This window comes from Saccostrea echinata, unplaced genomic scaffold (genome assembly GCF_033153115.1).
Source record: "Saccostrea echinata isolate AGI-Se365-2 ecotype Australia unplaced genomic scaffold, CSIRO_AGI_Sech_v1 ptg000015l, whole genome shotgun sequence".
Classification (NCBI taxonomy): domain Eukaryota; kingdom Metazoa; phylum Mollusca; class Bivalvia; order Ostreida; family Ostreidae; genus Saccostrea; species Saccostrea echinata.
Genome location: NW_026889764.1, coordinates 11,570,725 through 11,590,210, shown reverse-complemented (window position 1 = coordinate 11,590,210; position 19,486 = coordinate 11,570,725). Strand labels below are relative to the sequence as shown.

Here is a 19,486-nt window from a genome sequence, read left to right as displayed (position 1 = left end):
TAGTATTGCCTTTCATGTGAATTCGTGATTGCAAAGAAAGTTTTGATAACTAAATATTTGTTGCTCCATCGAAGCTACGTTTTGTAGATAAATGAATTGTATTCGCCTGAAATATTGTTCATATTTGTTTTTCAATCACCATAAGAAATTCTTATTTACAGGTATGCAAAAGAAATTGAATTATATATGGAAGCATTTCTTTACTTTTTATTTAAAATTTTTCATCATGATGAATGTGCCATCGTAATCTTAATCAAGTTTCCAATCGCAAAATAATTTACCATACGAGCTGAAGAATATATCCTTTACTCGTCAACTAGAAACTGATTGATATTTAATCTTACTTTACCAATAAGAAAACGAACCCCATTGCTCCTGTTACTGTAACTATTGATAAGTATCCATGATCTTCTTACCTTGTCCAGAGAAAGAGACCTGGTCTTGGTTCTTTCCCTTATACTCATCAGAGTTTCCTTCTACTGTCCAATGTATAAGTCTGGCAGGGTTGGATTCACAAGTAACAAATCCTCTATCCCCGTTCAAAAATAACACTTTTGATTGCTGAAATACACGAATATTTCAATTCGTCAATTGAAAGTAACACGTCTTTTTTTAAAAAAAAAAAAAAAAAAAAAAAAAAACTTTTTGTGAGGTAAATATTGGCTTAATTTAATGAGAATAAAATATTACTCTATTTTATTTAGATATTAAACCTACGGTTTTATCTTGCTTGAATGAAGACACACTTCGAAATGTAGATTTCCTCCATACTCGAAAGGTTCTCTCAGTATCCAGAGAACCATCGGATAAAAAGTAAGGGTTTCCTTTAGAAGACATTAAATCTGACGATGTGTTGCGCCCACCAATTCTCTTTTTTACTTCACCTAAAATACAAAATCGCATTTATGACTAGATTTTACCTTGCTCTTAATCAAGAAAATACATTTTATAAAGATACTTATTATTCAAAATTATCAATCGGATCAATTCATTGGTTTTCAATACCGAGGCCCCGTGTCACGGTAGGCGTTAGTACGATAAAGATCCCTCACTGCTTAAGGGCCCTGAGTGCCGAGTAAAGGTCAAAATTTGAAGCCCTTCACCGGTATATGGTGACGTCTCTATATGAGTGAAAAATTCTCGAACGGGACGTAAAACAACATACAATCAATCAATCTTAATGAAATATGAAGATAATGCAAAGTTATAGTGTTCAAAGTCCAATAAAACAATACAAACAATTTAATTAAGAGTAGAGCAAACATGGACGCTTAAATATCATATGTGGGAGCTGTTGCAATGCAGAAGTTGGCACCCCTTTCGACTATTAACACTCGCCTGAGCCCTTGGATCTTTACTGGATAAACGGAATAATCCGCAGACAATTCAGTGTGAAAATAATGGCACAGCAATTTGTTTTATCAGTCAACATTCAACCTAAAAACATGTTTTGAAAACAGGGTCACGGGGAACGACCATAGAATAAGAGAATTTTGCCTTTAATCGAGACTTTTTATACCCCTGCACCATCAACTTATTTGTCACTTTGGTTTAGAATTGTTCGAACGAAGAGCATGCTCTTGGTATCGAATCAAGTTTGAAAAATACACGTAAACACCATAAATTATACAGGTAATAATGGTGTATTGATGTCTAATGATTAAATAAAATTGTATGAAAATTTTTCTTACAAGTATTTTTAGTAGGTTCAAAATCCAAAGAAACTTTTCAAGGTATACTTACTGTCCAGATTATTTCAAAACAAGCTTTCATTCTTAATACATATTTGAACTTTTTAAATTCATTGATACTTCCGATTACTTTTTTAAAACCTAAATTACCTTGTTTTAGCTTAATTACCTATCATTTAACTTAGTTACCTGTTTTGCTACTCCATACTCTTAAGCTTCCATCATCGTGTGATGTCACGATACTACGTTCGTCGAGAATTTCAGCGTCAAAAATTGAGATCTTACTGCTTCCTCTTAAAATGAAATTTTCTACATCCTGGTAGCGATCAAAAAGGTCGATAGTCTTCCCTTGAAAAAAAAAATTAAAGATTATATTTCAATAGAGAAGAGTTTTAAAAGCAATTGACTTAGAAACCACGAATGAAATGACATACCATCTAAAACTGTTACTGTAACAACATAGTTAACAACATAATTAAATAAAATCGAATATTTTCTCCTAAGTGTATTTTCACTTTGTGAAAAGTCCTCTAAATTGTTCACTGGTACAGAATAAATGCTTTTCACTAAGCAATGATTATGAAAGATGTATTAACACCTTTAACTTCTAACTATGGTTTTCAAATTAATTTACTCCATGAAAGGGGACGGGGGCAGGAGAATGCGCCTGGTTTAATAAAAATAATCTTTTTTAACAAGATTTGAATTTAACAATTCAACTAACTTGATAGTAGTAATTGATCTGAATGTCAAAATGTAGAGGTATGAAAACGTACGAGATTGCACATCATACACGACTGATATGAACGCAGTCTTAGATCTTGGGTGGTACCCTTTCGGTGTCTTCCTCTCCGTAAACAGAATGAAGGAGTCATCTGGAGAAATCTTTGGGTCAAGCAAGAAATGAGTTTTGAAACCGAGCTCAGAGTATGTGTCAATGATGTAACGTTCTTGGCGACTAGCGACGTTTATAACAGAGATACTCTGGGTATCCTGGTAAAACACCAGTAACAAACTCCCATGGACTCCAGTCTAAAAGACACAAAGAAAAGAAGTTTTGCGATGTTTCAAAAAAGGTTTTCTTTTCTTTTTTTCATTTGACTGGAGACTAATGTCCAAGTTCTGGAAGGACTTTTATACAACAATATCCTTCTTTAGAAAGTTGTATTTTTGACTTGTGAAACTATATGATGTTTTGTGAAAATAGAATCGATAAAAAAACCCCCTCATTTCTCCATGTGTACCACAAAATGATCGGCCGCTGCAATTGCAGCTGATATTAAAATATCAAGTCCCTGTCACAAATACTACCACAATATCTAATTAAAGAAAGGGATGTCTGCAATTAATATGTATCTTTCATAGGGCTGTCACGGTTCCCCGAAATAACCGAAAACCGCGGTCCAAGTTCTTCGGTTCGGTTTCGGTTCCATCTTTCGGGATTTCAGTTCGGTTCTGATTATATGTTAGAATCTGTTTTATACAAAAAATGGCGTCGAAATCAAAAGAATGATGACATGAACAGTGATGAATAACATCACAACTGAAATCTGTCTCATCCATTACAAAACACTTGTCATGAAAGGATGGGTCATTATCAAAACCAGCAAGTGCGGTCATGTTGTGGCGACTAGTCGGCCTAGTGGTCCTGAACACCGATGTCATGACGTTTACACGGTTAATATTTGTTTTCAAGGTGATTTTATTGTAACAAATAAAGAATTTACAGGTTTAATTCATGAAATTAAGGTTTAAAATAGATGAAATAATCGAACCGAAAAACCCGAAACCGAACGGAAAATTTACAGAACCGACCCGACCCAAAAACTTTTGGAACCGTGACAGCCCTAATTTTATTCTTTGATAGGATAATAAAACATATAATTATAATAGTGGAATTGCTAATTCTTTGAATTTTAAATAAAATGACATTACAGCAAATACATACATAGAACATTTCTACTTTCTTGGAGATGCTCTGCGGCGATCTTATAATACACTTTGTACGACCAGTCTCAGAACACTGAATCTTGATGTGGGAGCCACCTCTTGTTGTTGTCGCTATTTCTGTAGAAAATGTGAATAATACGAGAGTTATAAAATATTTCCTTGGGCTTCTTTTATTTTGAAGAATAGTAAAATTCGTCCTTTCAAAACTTAAGATGTGAGAGTCAAAATTATCTTTTTCGTTCAAATATATACTAGTATGCTCATTGTGCTTATCTGATCATTGCATTGTGTGAAGTTTTATGTTTATCCGAGATATGTGTTTGCCATAACCGCTTTAAGGTTAATAAGATGTACGAGTACATATTTTGAAAATCTCTTGTATGATAGCAGATGAAAGCATTCCACTGCTATTGGCTCAAAATTAATTAAAAAAATAATAATAATAATAATAAAATATGCTTTTCAGACAGTTATAACTTATTCCAAAATAAGCAATTAACCTCTACTATCAGTTAAAATGACCACTGGGAAGAATTTTACAGTTTCACCTCTGTCGTTGGCACAGTGACAAGCACGAGAAATAGTGTGTTTCTTTTAATTCATTTTAATTAAATGTTTGAGCTAATGATAGTCCTTAAAGATAGATATTTACTAAATAGATCTAATACTATAAGTTTAATTTGAAATAATCCTTGACATGTTATGTTTTTACGTTATGTCAAATATCTTGACGCGAGCCCATTGCAGAGGTGTCTGAGAGAGAAACGAACGACAACTCTGCATAGGAGATTGGCTATTACCTTGACTGTCGGTAAATATGGCGACTGGGGAGTGCCTGATAGTTCGGCCTTGGTATGTGACTGTTGTTTTCAGTGTTTCTAGACTGACGTTCTTCAGCTTTCTTGAGTTCCCTCGCATCAAAATTGTTTTTTCCGAAACAAGACCAAGTATAAATGGACGAAAATCAGATCCATACTGAAATGTAATGAAACAGATATTACTGTATTTGACTAAATCTGATACAAATGCTAGTACTTCGAAAGTTTGACCAGGTTATCCCTTATATTGAAGCTATTCCGCCAGGCTTTTATTCATGGAATCAAGGCCTTGGCTTTATCTCTTTCATCCTACTGGACTTTATTTTTTCTTTGTTACTTGGAGTTATATTAAAAATATTACATTTTTCTTTGCTTGTTTGTTTCTTTGTTGTTTAACGTTCCTCTCAAGAATTTTTCACTTACATGGAGAAACCATTACTTGCCGGTGGAGGGCTGCAAATTTAGACCTATACTTGGCACTTAGGGCCATTGAGCATTGAGGGATCTTTTTCATGCCACCACCTACTGCGACACGGAACTGTAATACGGTCTCATCCGAAGGACCCGTCTCCACGTCCCGCAGTTGATTTCGAACTTTATTTGCTTATTTGAGCACTAAAGGAAATGACATATGTACTGGAATCATTACGTGTCAAGTAAAAAAGACTACGAAATATCAAAGATGGACGAGCTTTCATCTTACGGGAACGTTTTCTCTAGAGGAAGGTTTGCGTTATGTTACGTTTTTCCATGCCTCTTCCCATGGAAAACCTACAGGACACACCGCAGAGGTCTTTGCAGTGTGTGATGACCATGATCCAAAAATATTTAAACATGATTATGATCGCAGGAATTGGAAGTGTTAAATCTATTTGGCTCATTATATTGCAAATACAAAGAGTGAAAAATGACTTTTAACAAAAAGAATGTTGCTTTTGGCTAAGTCAGTGTCTTCTGAGGGAACTGCATGGATGTATCACGGTGTAAATTATAACTTTTTAAACTGAATGTAAATTATGAACGGGTAAATTAATTTTACGGAATTTGTATAATTTTTACAAAATTTTTTCCAATATTTCGGCAAATACAAATGTGTTGAATTTGGTTTAAATTCCACAAAGCCTTAATCCCACCCGAGTTACAGTCAGAAATGATGTTAAATCTCTTATGTGACTTCTGTTTATATTTATTGACCCTTAATTTTTCATCTAAATCAACTCTTTTATGTACATGATGGTGCTAAAATATCACCAGTCACCCAGTAACTGTTTGACAATTTATTTCTTTATACTTTATTGTTGATCCTTCAATTTTTTTTTCTATCCAATTGTTTAGTACATGAATATTCTTATAGTACATGCATGCTTTGTTAGTCAGCTGGAATCAGACTTTCCATCTCAAACTCTTGTAAAAGTTTATTCCATACAAATTCTAGTCAAATGTCAAAAAAAACAAAAAAAACAAAACAAAACTAGAACGTTTTTTGGTTTGTTGGAGGTTTTACGACTCTGGGTTCAACAATAAGAGAAAATCTCAGGGTTGGGACAGGAATAGTCTTTGAGAGAGCAATTAACTTGTAATATATGTTTTATGACTGTCAGATTGTACTCAGTTTCTCAAACCTTTGGGTGTGTTCCGGATACATATATAGTAGTACCTCTAATACTTGAGTACCAATCCGCGTAAAATCAGACAAAATTAGTATGAATGTGATACATGAACGTTTTCAGAATTCAATAATTTTCTACTCATCGATTTCACTTTGCACTATGAACAATGTATGTAATATGAATATCGTTTTGGGTGGTGGTTATCATGGAAACTGAAGAAAGAATCGTTTTCTCTATTGACTAGAGAGGTTAAGCATTTGACCGTGTACGTCTACGTGTACGTGTAAACCTAGAAGTGTTTTTACAAGTACGCGTAACTAACATCACGTTCTGTTTAACAAACTGTACGTGTACCGGTACGTGTAAAACGTCATTTCAACAAATCAATTTACAATCCTTTTGTATCAAATAATTCTATGACTTTGATTAAAGGAGGTACATAAATGTACGTAATAAACTCTCAACATCACAACAAACTCCGCCTGAAAAATATATATTCTATAATTTGAGTTTAAGAAGCTACACGTTCTTACCTCCGTGTACTTATGAATCTACACGTTGTGTACAACTTGTAGAATTACGCGGTATGCAAAACTGATGACGTAAAATGCAGTAAATTAGGGGATTTTCCTAGCTACACGTACACGTAGACGTACACGGTCATCTGCTTAACCTCTCTAATATTATTTGAGAGTATACGTGTATAGTATCCCGGAATCTGTGACATGTGTGCCAATGTTTTCAAGAAAGCGGCTACAGAGAATGATTCACATTCTGACAACAACGGTTGTTATGTGTTCAGAATTGCTGCCATTGGTTCCTTTCCTTTAATGTGAAATACGTGCAACAACTGTAAAAATGAGGTCTTGAATATTGCCAAATTCAAGAAAGATGCTGAATCAGAAAAAAAAAAAACGCAAAACATGTATCTTCCAATATCTAGCAAAGAAGCACCTTGAGATATTATTTCAATATATTGCATTGTTAAGACACTAAAAATGTGCATCTTTATTTATGAGTAAATGAGAATATTTTTTTTAGTATTCATATTTCATTTCACTGATTTTTGTGTATCCAAATGGAAAAGCTGACTCTTTTTCTGATTATAGTATGGACCCATATTAAAGTTCCCACATTATCATTGGATCACGCTTACAGCTAGATGCAGATCTGTAGCACGATGGTCTAAAAAAAATGGAATGGTCGACCAGAAAGCTACAGCGCCACACATTGAAAAAAAAAAACGTGCATATTTATTGCACATAAAAAGTGCAGATCTGCATCTAGTTACAATATCTTTCCGTTTTTAGTCCACCAACCTTCTGGTCTTTGTGTATTTTGGATTGTCGAACTTTGATTTTCTTCACTACATCGTGCACCTGTATGTAATGGTCATTTCTGTGACTCGTTAAAGTAACCACGTAGTAGCTATTTGGTATGTGCGACAAATAACTGTAAAAATAAAGATGTGTTTAAAAAAGCAAGTATAAAACATTTTCATTTGTAAATAAAAAAAATATCGAGAAAATTAATCAGAAGACAATTTTCATTTCAAATATTAAGTATCATTATAAATGTTATTTCAAAAATAATTATAAATCAACTTGTATCCACAAGAGTCGAAGGAAATTCATCGAAAGAACACTCACTGAAAAACACAGATGAAGACAAACAATTATGAATTTATAATACGGGATTGTAGTTAATAAAGAATTGCCAATCGGTTAACGGCGACATGTTCCGGCAGATTAACCAGATAGCCGTATCAAATCAAATATGTATTTTTGACGTACTGTTTTGTTATACCTTGAAATTTGGTCTCTATATAAATCTATACTAAAAAGGCTTACATTTCCAATCTTTTACTGAGCGGTCATAAAAAAAATCGATGATTGACCGCAGGGTGAGATGTTGGACCTGTCGTTAAGATATTGGACCGCATATGTCACACCTTTGGCGGGATCAGCTAAATCTCATTTGCATTCGTTGGTGTTCAACAGTGATAGAATTGACCGAGTTTTAGTGCAGGTAAATAAAATTTACATCAAGCAAGATACATGTTTGTTAAAAATAAATAAATAAAAGGTATACCAAAACATTTATTGTGTTCTCGGGCAAAATGCGTTTTGCCGACCCCTTGACCCAAACAGTTTGCCTTCGGCCTGACGGCCTCAGGCAAATATTTGGTTCTTGGATCCGATAACGCATGTTGCCCTCGAACTCGATCAATAAATGTATAATGTTTTATAAAGCTCTATTTATATACTCAGAGACTTTTAAGAAAGACATCAGTTATATTCTGTTTCTGCCTTATGAATTACATGTATCATAGAGATAAATAACTTCTCAGTCAGACTAGAGTCATAAGTTTATTCTGCTTTGTCTCAGTCATCAAAACTATCATTAATAATCAAAATTTTGTTTAGAAACATAATTTTTTTTCCAAATTAGCTTTATTCGATATGTGAAAATGCACCTAATCAACATTAACATGTATAATTAAAAACATGAATTTGAAATAAGCTGCGTAATAATATAAACATATTTTAATTTTTTTCTACTAAACAGTAACAGATTTTATAAGGTAAACCAGTTATTGATTGCCATCCCAATTTATAATTGATCAGGAGAGGCAGTTGAGGTAAACTTGAAAGAGTCTTAAGCAAGGACTTATATTTCTAGTTAACTTCAGAGCTAAAAATAATGCTTTATCGCAATATATGAATTATTCACTATTTTTTTCTTATTTTGCATTCATTATTTTTGTTCTCAAATTAACATAAATGCTATGTAAAAAATAGATCTTAGTTGTTCTTTTTAAAAAAAAAATCCTGGGTAAAAAAAGGCATGTACACTATGTTCAAAATGTATTAGATAATTTTAATGTGTATTCCTCTACGCTATATAATTTTCCAAAAGACCCCCCCCCCCACAAAAAAAAAAAATCTGATTCAGTGTATGGAGGTCCTCACAAACTCACTGCCTTCTTTTACTGAAAATATAAACGTCGGTGTTTTACACATGTATTCATGCATCAAACGCAGTATATTTTCTATGACCAAAAAATTTGTAAGCCTTAGTTCCGGAATTATATATCTGTATACCTGACAGTTGTTCCGATAAAGCCGTCCATCTGGTTCCTATCTTCTTCACCATCCTTATTCCAGATCCAGAGACCATAGTCACCACATATTGTAACAAATGTCTTCATGTCCACAGAACAAACATTTATAACTTCAAATGAATGTCGGAATATTACAGTTCTTTCCCATGTTTCCAGGTTGTAAATAAGCACAAATTGCTTACATGGACAATAAAGGTACTTCCCGTCATTGGATATCTTAAACTTCTCATAAATAAGATTTTTGTTCCCTGCAAATAATTAGATTGGATATTTTGAAATGAACAGATCAAGAATTCATATCATTGCATGGAATGCTGAGCACACAGTAAAAGGCATTTGCTTCGCTGATTATATATATATATATATATATATATATATATATATATATATATATATATATATATATATATATATATATATATATATATATATATACCTGGGATGACTCGTACTTTTTCTAACGTCTTTGTGTCATAGAGAATAAGATCAGTTTGTGCCATTGAAGCAACAATAACGTATTTGTTATCCCTTGTGATGGCAATGGCATCTATTTCTGAAGACTCTTCTTCTTCGTTGTCTTGAAATACGCGAGAAAACTTCGATGCTGTTTTAGACTCTAAATCCACCAGAGTGAACAGTTTTCTACTATTGTCAATTAAAGCAATGAATATGTCCGTCCCTGAAATAATGTTAGGAAGTCATAATTAAACTAGTAGTATTTATTCTGTAATTTTTTGATTACTTGATCACTTAATTTTTCTTTTCCTTGCGATTTTTGTTTTAGTCTCTAGTCCATATATTTCTTCTATATCATCTGCAAGTAGTGTCTGGAACTAAATAACACTGATAAAGGATTGACTGAATCAAACAAAATTGCATTATTTGCATCATAAATAGAAAATCTCACAACACTGATTTAATTCATACATATATATTATATGGTATTTTGATTCACGTTTCTTACTTGAATGGATACCTTGTACCAGAAGAGGTATTTTGATAAGAAATATTTAAGTCATTTAGTAAAATCTTACCGTAGTTGACTGCAAGCCTAAAACTGTACTTAAAATCTGTAAAAAAAAAAAATATATATATATATACTTTATATATTTACCCTTTTTATTCATTAAAGTACAGGCAATAAACGCAAAAAAGAAAACAATTTTAAAATATAGGTTATCTGAATGCAAGACATTCGACAATTTCAAAGAAAAGAGAGTTGTTTCGAACGAATCAGTTTCAAATGAGATGCTTACTTCATAAACATTAAATAAGCATGCCATTGCGTAACTTTATAAAATCTTACTCCAGATTAGCTGTTTGAAGCTGGATTGAGGAAAATCATAATTGAAATGTTTGGCTATTGCAGTTGAAATAAAACATATTTCATGGAACTATATACCGTCTGTTAGAAGCACAATTAAAAAATAAAGACGACGCAGACTTGATTAGAAAAACAGTGAAGTTGGATATTTTGACGATAAATTTCGGTAGGTTGCGATGAAGTGCTTTAATTGAGAACACAAACTTCACTCTAATTTTATGATGTTCAAAAGTTTAGTGCAAAAAACTTTTCCTCTCCAGTTGGTTCGTTTTTTCCTAGTCACTTTAACCTTAACCAAAAAAACTAAAGTTAACCATAGTTTACTATAATAAACTATAGTTAAAAATTTTAAATACATTTACAACTTTTATTTTCGTTTTCTCCCCTAAATATGCGGTGTTAAAAAACATTTGAGCTCTGGTGTAATCTTTAAAAAAAAATAGAAAACAATAGAAAACAATAGATAACATATACCGTTATTGTTGTATCCATTTGGGTCGGTAAGAATGGTTCCTTGTGTTGTCGTAGAATGTGTCAAACTACCATTACATAGATCATAAAACTGAAGACAGTCATCTCTGTACAAACACAAAATTGTCTTCCCAACCCCTCCAATGGCGTACAATGAATAAAGTTGTTCTATAGGAATGGCATACAGAATATCGCCGAAAATGGTCAGAGTGATCAGTTTCTTTGATGTTCTGACCAGAATACCGGTGTCGTTGTTAATAAAATTGACATTTCTGACCAAATTGTCCAGGTCCTCTATATTTCGTATGAGTTTCCCTTTGAGGACATCCCAGAGCTTGACGATATTACTGGTAGCACCTATATTTATATTGAATGAAAACAACTTGTGCTAAACATATCTGATACTGCATAAAGGCTTCTTTCTTTCACACGGCAAATGGTCCAAGTTTATCATCTGAGTTATTATACAAATTAATTTTACATTCATATCTATTCATTTTGATGTTTCCTTTTAACATCTGCGTATACTGACAAAGTATTAGACTCGGATCTGTTATTTTAATGAAAATAAGAAAGCACATTCAGCTCAAGCAAATTAAAAAATTAATATAAATTAATTTTTTTACAAGTTTATTCTAATATTTGGTGTTGTCTGACATTACGACAGATTGTCATTGTATTCCGAAAACACTGTTCACAAAATTTAAAATGATTGATAACACAGTGCTCTCTTTTTATCTTGGACAACCATTGTAGTTATAGTTAGATGGTGTAGGGCAATATTTTTGTATACATTTTGTAAAACAATTATAGTTTAAGATATCATTTGCATATTTACTTGTGACTACTGTTTTGCCATCCTGTGTCATGTCTAGATGCAAAACATCTTGATCGTCACCATGAAGAGCGTACTTAAGCTGTCCTCCTGGCCGCCTCAGAACATGCCTATTGGTTTTAATATACGTTACACCCGAGTCTTTACATTGCTGAAGAAACTCTTCCGTTTCCTAGGTTAGAAAAAACAGTACACCATTACTTTAGCATACAATTTACATTTTCATCATTAATGTGAAGAATTTCAAAATTAAAATGAATTCATCAGTTTTTTAAAATCTTATCTCAGATTGTTTCTAGCACGAAAATTTAGCACAATTAAACTACACTGTTTTCTACTTAATCTTCATAAATCCATTTACAACTTTACAGTACCCTTTATCCAGCAGATGGGTTGGTATTAATCATTAAAATCTAATGGTATACCTCAATACACGGAAGACGCCCCAATATTTGAGACACCAAGGAATCGCCATCTTGCAGCAGGGCACTTTCAGAGAGTCTCAGTGTGTAGAGTATTTGGTTTATTGCTTTGTCGGACGGAAAAACGTCAACAGCAATTTCAAAGTCCTCTAAAAGCTGCCTGAAAAGAGAGGATCCCGAGAAATACTGAAATATGATAACATTATAGATATTCCTTTACTTAAATAAATCGAATTATTTATCAACCAAAAGCAAGCAAACAAACAAACAAATGAATGAATAAATACCCCCCCCCCCCCAACACACACACAAATAAAACAAAACAAGTTATATCAAAGGTCGCTTGTTCCTCAACTGCATGAAAAAATCCTGCCGATTTTCTTATTTTCAAATTAATTTATATCTTTAATGTAGAAATGTTGTACATGTAACAAGACATTTTTACGACATTGCCTCAAACGAACATTTTTAGGAATTAAAATCAGTAGAGAAACAGTAAAGAATATGAAAGAAATGTCAGTCTGTAACATCTTCATATGAAAACATTAAGTAAAATGCTTTCTAGATTTGAAATAGATAATATTTTACAAAAGTTGAAATTTAAAATTGATTTCAATAAATAAGAATCTAAGATACCAAGAATGTACATATGATTTCATTCATAAGAGTTTTGTTAATGATCTAGTACAACAATTTGATGAAAAATATTAAGCAATAGGTAAAGATTATTTACAAAGAAAACAAAATTGTATTCACCTAATAGAAGTCCCCTTAAGCCTATGTAACAAGAAATAAAAGTTACAAAGGCACTCTTGTTTGGTTTTGTGCAAATCTCCAGACATAATTCTATGGTATGCCAGGTTCTTCAGTTTTCGAGTGTTATAGCGGTCGCCATTTTGAAATGGCTGCTCTGCAACCTGTCTATCTGCTGAATCAGAAATACCCTGGCGGTCTGTGTAAGGCTTCTTTTTACCTAAGAATGAAAAATCATAAAGTTTATTCTTTCAAATATAAAAATTGCGCTTTTAAAAAAATTCTCAAAAAATACCAAAATTTCAAATAAAAAAAGTAACTGTGAACAACTCTACAAATTGCTTTCAGCTCAATACACATGTACCTTGAGCCCAAGTTCCACTGAAAAAGTCTGCCAACCCGGCATGAATGTTTTGGCGGATGTCTGTATCACCACAGTAACGGTCATATGCAGCCTCAGAGAACTGTCTGTGGTACCAATACATCACTAGTAAACCGTCGACCCCTCTCTCAACTTTGGAAAGAAAATGCTGTTGTTTTATTTCAAATAGCTCTTAAAAACATTTCATTATTTGACACAAAAACTGTTTGATATAAAATATAAAATAATGTCTAAGAAATCCTTATCATCAGAGTATAATTCCATTGTACCTTTTTTATTTTAAAACACACTGCAATTTACACTGGAATATCCTGAGATGTTGATAGCTTTTTTCAGATTAACTGAAAATTGTAGTTTATGATACCATAAAAGTGTAATCAACGCCAGGATTTAACTTCAAGACACATCTTACTGAAGAAAAAGAATTTCTAAACACCTAGATAATGTTTGTCTTCCAAAGAAGCCTTTAGTCTGACCAGAAGCAATGGAGGTAAACGACGGACAGGGGGTGTCCAGTACATATACACGTCATTTAATACGTCATCATCACATGACAAAATGTCTTCCAATTCTGCTTCCGAGAGTCCAATCTTGGCTTAAATCAAATTAAAATAAAACGGTAAAGATAAATTTAGGAAACTCTAAACACTGCTCACTGAAAATGTTTAATTTCATGGTAGTTTTATACAGTAAGAGTGATCTACCCTTGGATATAAATTGGAAAAAATGGAAATCTACAGTAAATGACACAGTTTGAATTAGATTAATGTGTTCTGAATATTATATTAGACAAAAATACAGTAATTGACAACATTATTCGCATGTACTTTCCCAAGGGAAGAAAACGACAGTGATTTCTTTTCACTAATACTTCATTGTCTTTGAACATTTTTCCTAGAGAAATGAAGCAGGTACCCTATGTTGAAAATGAACTAGATGAATTCAACATGAACACCTAATAAATATGATAAAAATTTCCCAAAGTCTCAAAGCATTTTTCATAAGTGTTTAGAGCTTCCATAAGTATTAAGCTGTTAAGTACTTGGATATATCATACTACATATACTTAAAGCTTAATGAAGTTTAACCACCATATGAAAATTTACACAATAAACATAACTCCATAATCATCAAAATGAAACAAGCTTTATATTGCATATTCAAATCTTGACAAAAATTGTAACAGCAACTCTTCTAGGATTTACCAAGGCCACTGTGCTAGTGGTGCTGAAATGTTTTAGTGTCAAAGTAAAATGAATATGTATAGTAGCTATAGATTTCTTAATAATGCTGATTTCTTTTCTTACCCCCCCCCCCCCCCCCCCTTTCCGCATCTTCCTTTGCGAATGTGCATGGTGAACATATATTTTTAATTGAAACAAGAAATCAATTTCTAATTATACTTAGAAATCTCAACGTGACAATGGTATTTCCTATGTATAAAATACATACCAGCAGTTAGATACCCAAAAGCCTTGGAAGTCAATAACTTTCCGTGCAGAACCTCCAATCTCTGGAACAGTTTATTGATACTTGCACGAACAGTTTTCTCCAAGCTGGTTTGATCAACCGAGTAGTATGATGCCCAGGTACTAGCTGTGTCGTATGAGAGTTTCAGGAACAATGCTAGAGGACATTCATTAAAAGCTGAAACCAAGACAAGCCGCTGATCGGATGTTAATGTTCTGTTGTCATTTTCTAACCAGCCGTTGATTATTTGATGGACATCATCTTTAGTGAAGGGCCTGAGTTGTAAAATGTTGGTGTCCTCCTTTACGATAACCTGAAAACAACATCAATTTTTAAATGGAAAATGCTTACATTACAGAACATGTACAAGTAAAAAGCAGTTTTCTTCACTTAGAGAAAGCTTATGTCAGAAAGCTTGTGTTTCCGTTGACGAAAAAAAAAGAAAAAAAGCAGTGCTCACCTTCAACTTTCGGAAACACTCATATTTTGGGTCTTCTAGAGTGGATACAACTAGTTTGACGTTGTCCGGAAGAATTTTCGGCAGCCAAAACAACTCCCTTGCACCATTTGACGCATTGAACTGGTCTAATGCGTCAATATACAATACGATCGGTTTGTCTGGAGAGACGCCCTGGAGACTTGTTTGAAAATCAGACAGTATGTGCTTAATGTCACCCTGTGAAAAAAGAATGTTTTCAATTATTTAAAAAATGGTTGATGTATATTACAGGGATGAAATATTGCAATATTTCAGAAAGAATATACTAGCATAACCCACGTAAGCTGCTACGTATTTTTTCTGCAATGAATTGCAACACTCATCTCCACCTTAACCTTTTTTACATTTATACTTTGGTATAAATCATTTCTACCATGTGGGTGAAAGTGTATTGTGCATTGTTGATAGATACGTTACATTAATGGAAGGGCCATGAAACAGCTGACACTTTTTATAATTTTTTTTTCACACGGATTGCTAATTTTTAATCTATCTAGTCAAGAAGTTAATTGTGTTTATTATAGATCAAGAGAAATCAGTTTTCATGAGGAATGAAGGAGAAAATGTTCAATGGATATAGATATTACCAGTAAACAAAATATGTGTTGAAAAGTCATGAAAAATTTGTTTTCTTTTACCTCTGCCTTGTAAGCGTATTGTCCCTTTGCTTCTTTAATTTGTTGTGCTAAGATTTGTAGAAATGGAATGATGTCCGTGCTTTCATATGTGGTTCCAACAAACCTTTGTTAAGTAAAGTCAGATTTAGAATAAACTTTCGAGATCTTTATTAAATATACGCTTGTCATGGATGAACACTTGACAAGGAACTTAACAAAAGGAATGAAATTTTAAAAAGAAAGCACTTAATTGTTAACAAACATTACAAAAGATATGTAACAGTGTATGCTTTGTAATTTGTCGGATTCATCTTAAAAAGTACTGATCTGAACAAAAAAAGAAAAAAAACCATATACCTCATGATTACCGACACCTTCTCTGATAGCCAAGATTTCGTTCGTGAAGCTGCCATAGCCATGAGTGTTGTCTTCCCAGATCCAGAGGTTGCATGAACAATAAATGGACATTTACTAGGTCCTTGTAAGTAGCTTTTAATTTTCTACAATGTTTAAAGATAGGTAACATCTAAACAGTAAACTTTTTTTTATTACAAATATAATATAATTAATTTGTTTAGTTAATTAGATAATATTTTGTTTTAAATTCATTATGTAATCACTACAATATATAGACATGAACTGAAACTATCTGAAAGCATATCAGTGTACGTTAAACACCTGCAAGTCTTCAACACGCCCAAAAGCTTGCGATTTCTTGCGACAGAATTCAAGGTGCTGAAGACATTCTTCTAGCAACGGCTCTCGTTTGCTCTCTTGTTCGCGTTCCACAATAGCTTTATCAATCATCGTCATCATGTGACGTTCAAAATCTTCATTTATTTGTTGCAGGTATTGCATATGTTCAGGTAGAGAAGGGTCTACACCTAAGTAAAATATTAATCTCGTAACGTATTTTGACATTGTGAGTAAAAATATGGTAAAAGAAGTCGAAATCGAAATCTATTATAAAAATATCGAAAACAGACGGAAAACAGAAGAAAATTCCAATGGCAGGAGTAAAACTTCAAATGTTAAATTACATAAAATACATTTCACAATTACAAGTCTGAAATCCTCGAATCCTACAGTATTGTGCTCAATAAGAAAAAACAGGCAAAAACCATGAATCCATATTGAAAGTAGAGAGGTCAGTCAGCTATACATGTACCTCTGTCCTGTTTGAAAATGGTAGAAAAGAAACTAAAGGTAGAGACTTTTAAGATTTCTTGCAGAGAGACAAACAAGCAACGGTAAAAATCAATTGTCATTCAACTTCTTTTATGGAACTACATGTAACAAGAAATTAAAGTGAGATAATGTAAGAAATGTCCATTGAAACAAACGTGGTAAATTTTGACAAATTAGACTTTAAATAAACTTAAGCTACATTCCTTGCACCTTTCTCTGTCCATGGGATGATGTATTCATGAATGTTGTCTGAAGGCAGTGAATCCATCATCTTTTGTTTAAGGTTGTTTAAAAGTCTACGAGAATTCTGCCATTTCTTTTCCTGACCCAAGCATTCTGAAAGTGTGATGAATTTTCCCACATTTCGATGACTTCGGACAATTTATATAATTGATACACTCATGTATATGATGCTTTAATAAATTTGCTAAGTTTTTATTAAATCTATTTTTAAAAAATTATGCATATGCTTTATTTTGCGTGAGAAAAATACTTGACAAATGAAATTTTGAATATTTCATTATTTTCAAAGATTACCAACGCACCGATATATCTGGACAGTTGCCAACTAGGCTCCACATTTTCTATGTTCTTTATAGTGCGTTTGAACCAAAGACACTGGTTGTTCGTGTTGCTGCACTCTAGAACACCTTTCAGGACCTCTAGATGTGTTACTTTGTAGAAAAAAGTCATAATTTGACATTACCTACTACATATTGCTAATTTCTGTTTTAAAAGAATACAAGTCCTTCAAAACATTTATGCACTAATGCGAATACTCATGCGAATACATTAAGTTATACCAATTGAAACTCAAAACAATTATACTGATATTTTACTTGATATGATATATTTCATGGCTTCCTGTTCTCCTAGCTCTTTTTGAGATATATCTATTAGGATCTTCTGAAGAGCCTCGCTTTCATTCCACCATACGTTTTTCGCGGCTTTCTTTTTCTCTGGATCATGTGACAAGTAGTCCGGAAGTAGTTTACTAATCGTTTGGAGGACGCAGAGAGAAGGTAAAGCGTTGTCGTCTTTCTTGTACCATCTAAAAATCACACATGTAACATTATCTTAAAAAGGAGTGGATTAAATCTGGCATCAACTAAAGGAATATATTATTATATACAATAACAGCTAGTGGAATTCAAAACTATAATAAAGGTACCATTAGAAGAAATAGAAAAATACTGTTTTCTATAGCTAAGAATTTTAAAACTGTTACGGGGAATATAATAAAAATAAGTCTTGTTTGGCCTAAATGTTTTCAACATCTACAAGATTTTCAAAATCTGAAAATAACTTGTAAGATGTAATAACTTTGTACTCTTACTTTCTCAAGAGGTCTTTATCTTTTTGATCATCTGTTCCATTCACGATGATCTCAAATTCCTCTGCATTAATTTCTCTTGGCAGTGAGGTATAACCGTATTTGTGTGACAACAATGACTTGGAAAAAAGTGTAGGTTCATTATTAAATAGATATATAGATAAATGAATGAATCGTTTGCTTCCTTTTCTGTCTCTCTTAGGGAGAGGGCTAAAATAGGCTTTGCCTGCTGGCCAGTCCCATTCACTTTTTGTGAATTAAATTATGTATAAATAAAAAAAGTCCCCATTATTTTTTTTTTAAATTTCAGGTTTACATTTTGTTTCCTCAGAATTGTATATCTGTATGACAACATGTGTTGATATGTAGCGAATGTGGAGACTCAATGCATACGGATAACCTACTATAAAATTAGGTCCAGTAGATAGTTTCTGGCACAACTTGAGTTCCCGAAGGCAGAGTTCAGTTCCTCTGTGATCGTCTGTAGCCTCATCTCTCACTCCCCAACGCATATCCACCACCTGAAACTCGTACCCCCGCGAACGACAATAACTTTTCAAGCGGGGATACGCCTTCTCCATCCACATATTCCTCTCAAATTTAGTATCTAAATAAAGAATAAATCTTGCATAATTATATCAAAATTATTGCTGCTTCCCCCTCTATCTCCAACAGGTTATTTTAAAGTTTGGTAAATATTCCTAGCTTCTTAATACTGCTATTATAGATTCGAGCTCTACCTATTTTTTAAGCGAGTTCATACCTGTAAATGTACTACTAGTGAAGATGCGAACAATCCTTGCTGTAGAAGGGTATTCGAGACTCAGATCTCCGCCAAAAGCTTTTGCAAGCTTGGCATAATTTTTCTGTTGGATAATGCCAGACATCCTGAGTGATATAGTGACTTTAAAGTCCGTTAAAGAGTCAATTTTATTTCCTCGCATGAGCATGTCCTGAGTAAGCTGGCCGCGTGTTACGGAAATTGTAATCTCCTCTGTT

General features: G+C 33.1%; 1 protein-coding gene and 1 long non-coding RNA gene across 2 annotated transcripts; both read right to left on the bottom strand.

Moving 5' to 3' along the window:
- Positions 1 to 7,352: 7,352 nt before the first annotated feature.
- On the bottom strand, positions 7,353 to 18,431 carry LOC133187621 (NACHT and WD repeat domain-containing protein 2-like). Its single transcript, XM_061323039.1, has 19 exons — positions 18,349 to 18,431; positions 17,994 to 18,205; positions 17,700 to 17,828; positions 17,365 to 17,490; positions 16,645 to 16,850; positions 16,324 to 16,466; positions 15,988 to 16,090; positions 15,311 to 15,526; positions 14,833 to 15,163; positions 13,817 to 13,975; positions 13,363 to 13,512; positions 13,002 to 13,218; positions 12,249 to 12,405; positions 11,827 to 11,995; positions 10,992 to 11,345; positions 10,228 to 10,263; positions 9,630 to 9,872; positions 9,174 to 9,441; positions 7,353 to 7,521 (listed from the first exon to the last, which is right to left on the bottom strand). Exons 1-19 carry the CDS (start codon positions 18,429 to 18,431, stop codon positions 7,353 to 7,355), a joined length of 3,471 nt encoding a protein of 1,156 aa, XP_061179023.1.
- Positions 18,432 to 18,528: 97 nt separating this feature from the next.
- LOC133187538 (uncharacterized) lies at positions 18,529 to 19,320 on the bottom strand. Its single transcript, XR_009721211.1, has 3 exons — positions 19,251 to 19,320; positions 18,892 to 19,094; positions 18,529 to 18,606 (listed from the first exon to the last, which is right to left on the bottom strand). It is a non-coding gene; the product is annotated as an uncharacterized LOC133187538 (long non-coding RNA).
- Positions 19,321 to 19,486: the final 166 nt, after the last annotated feature.

Excerpts from the sequence above, each read along its gene's own strand:
- LOC133187621 (XM_061323039.1), bottom strand. The coding sequence starts at position 18,431 with ATGTTGAAAACATTTAGGCCAAACAAGACTTATTTTTATTATATTCCC. Across the intron at positions 16,851-17,364 it reads CATCCCATGGACAGAGAAAG|GTGTAGACCCTTCTCTACCT; the intron begins GTGCAAGGAATG and ends TATTTTACTTAG. Across the intron at positions 12,406-13,001 it reads CTTAAGGGGACTTCTATTAG|GCAGCTTTTAGAGGACTTTG; the intron begins GTGAATACAATT and ends CTCTCTTTTCAG.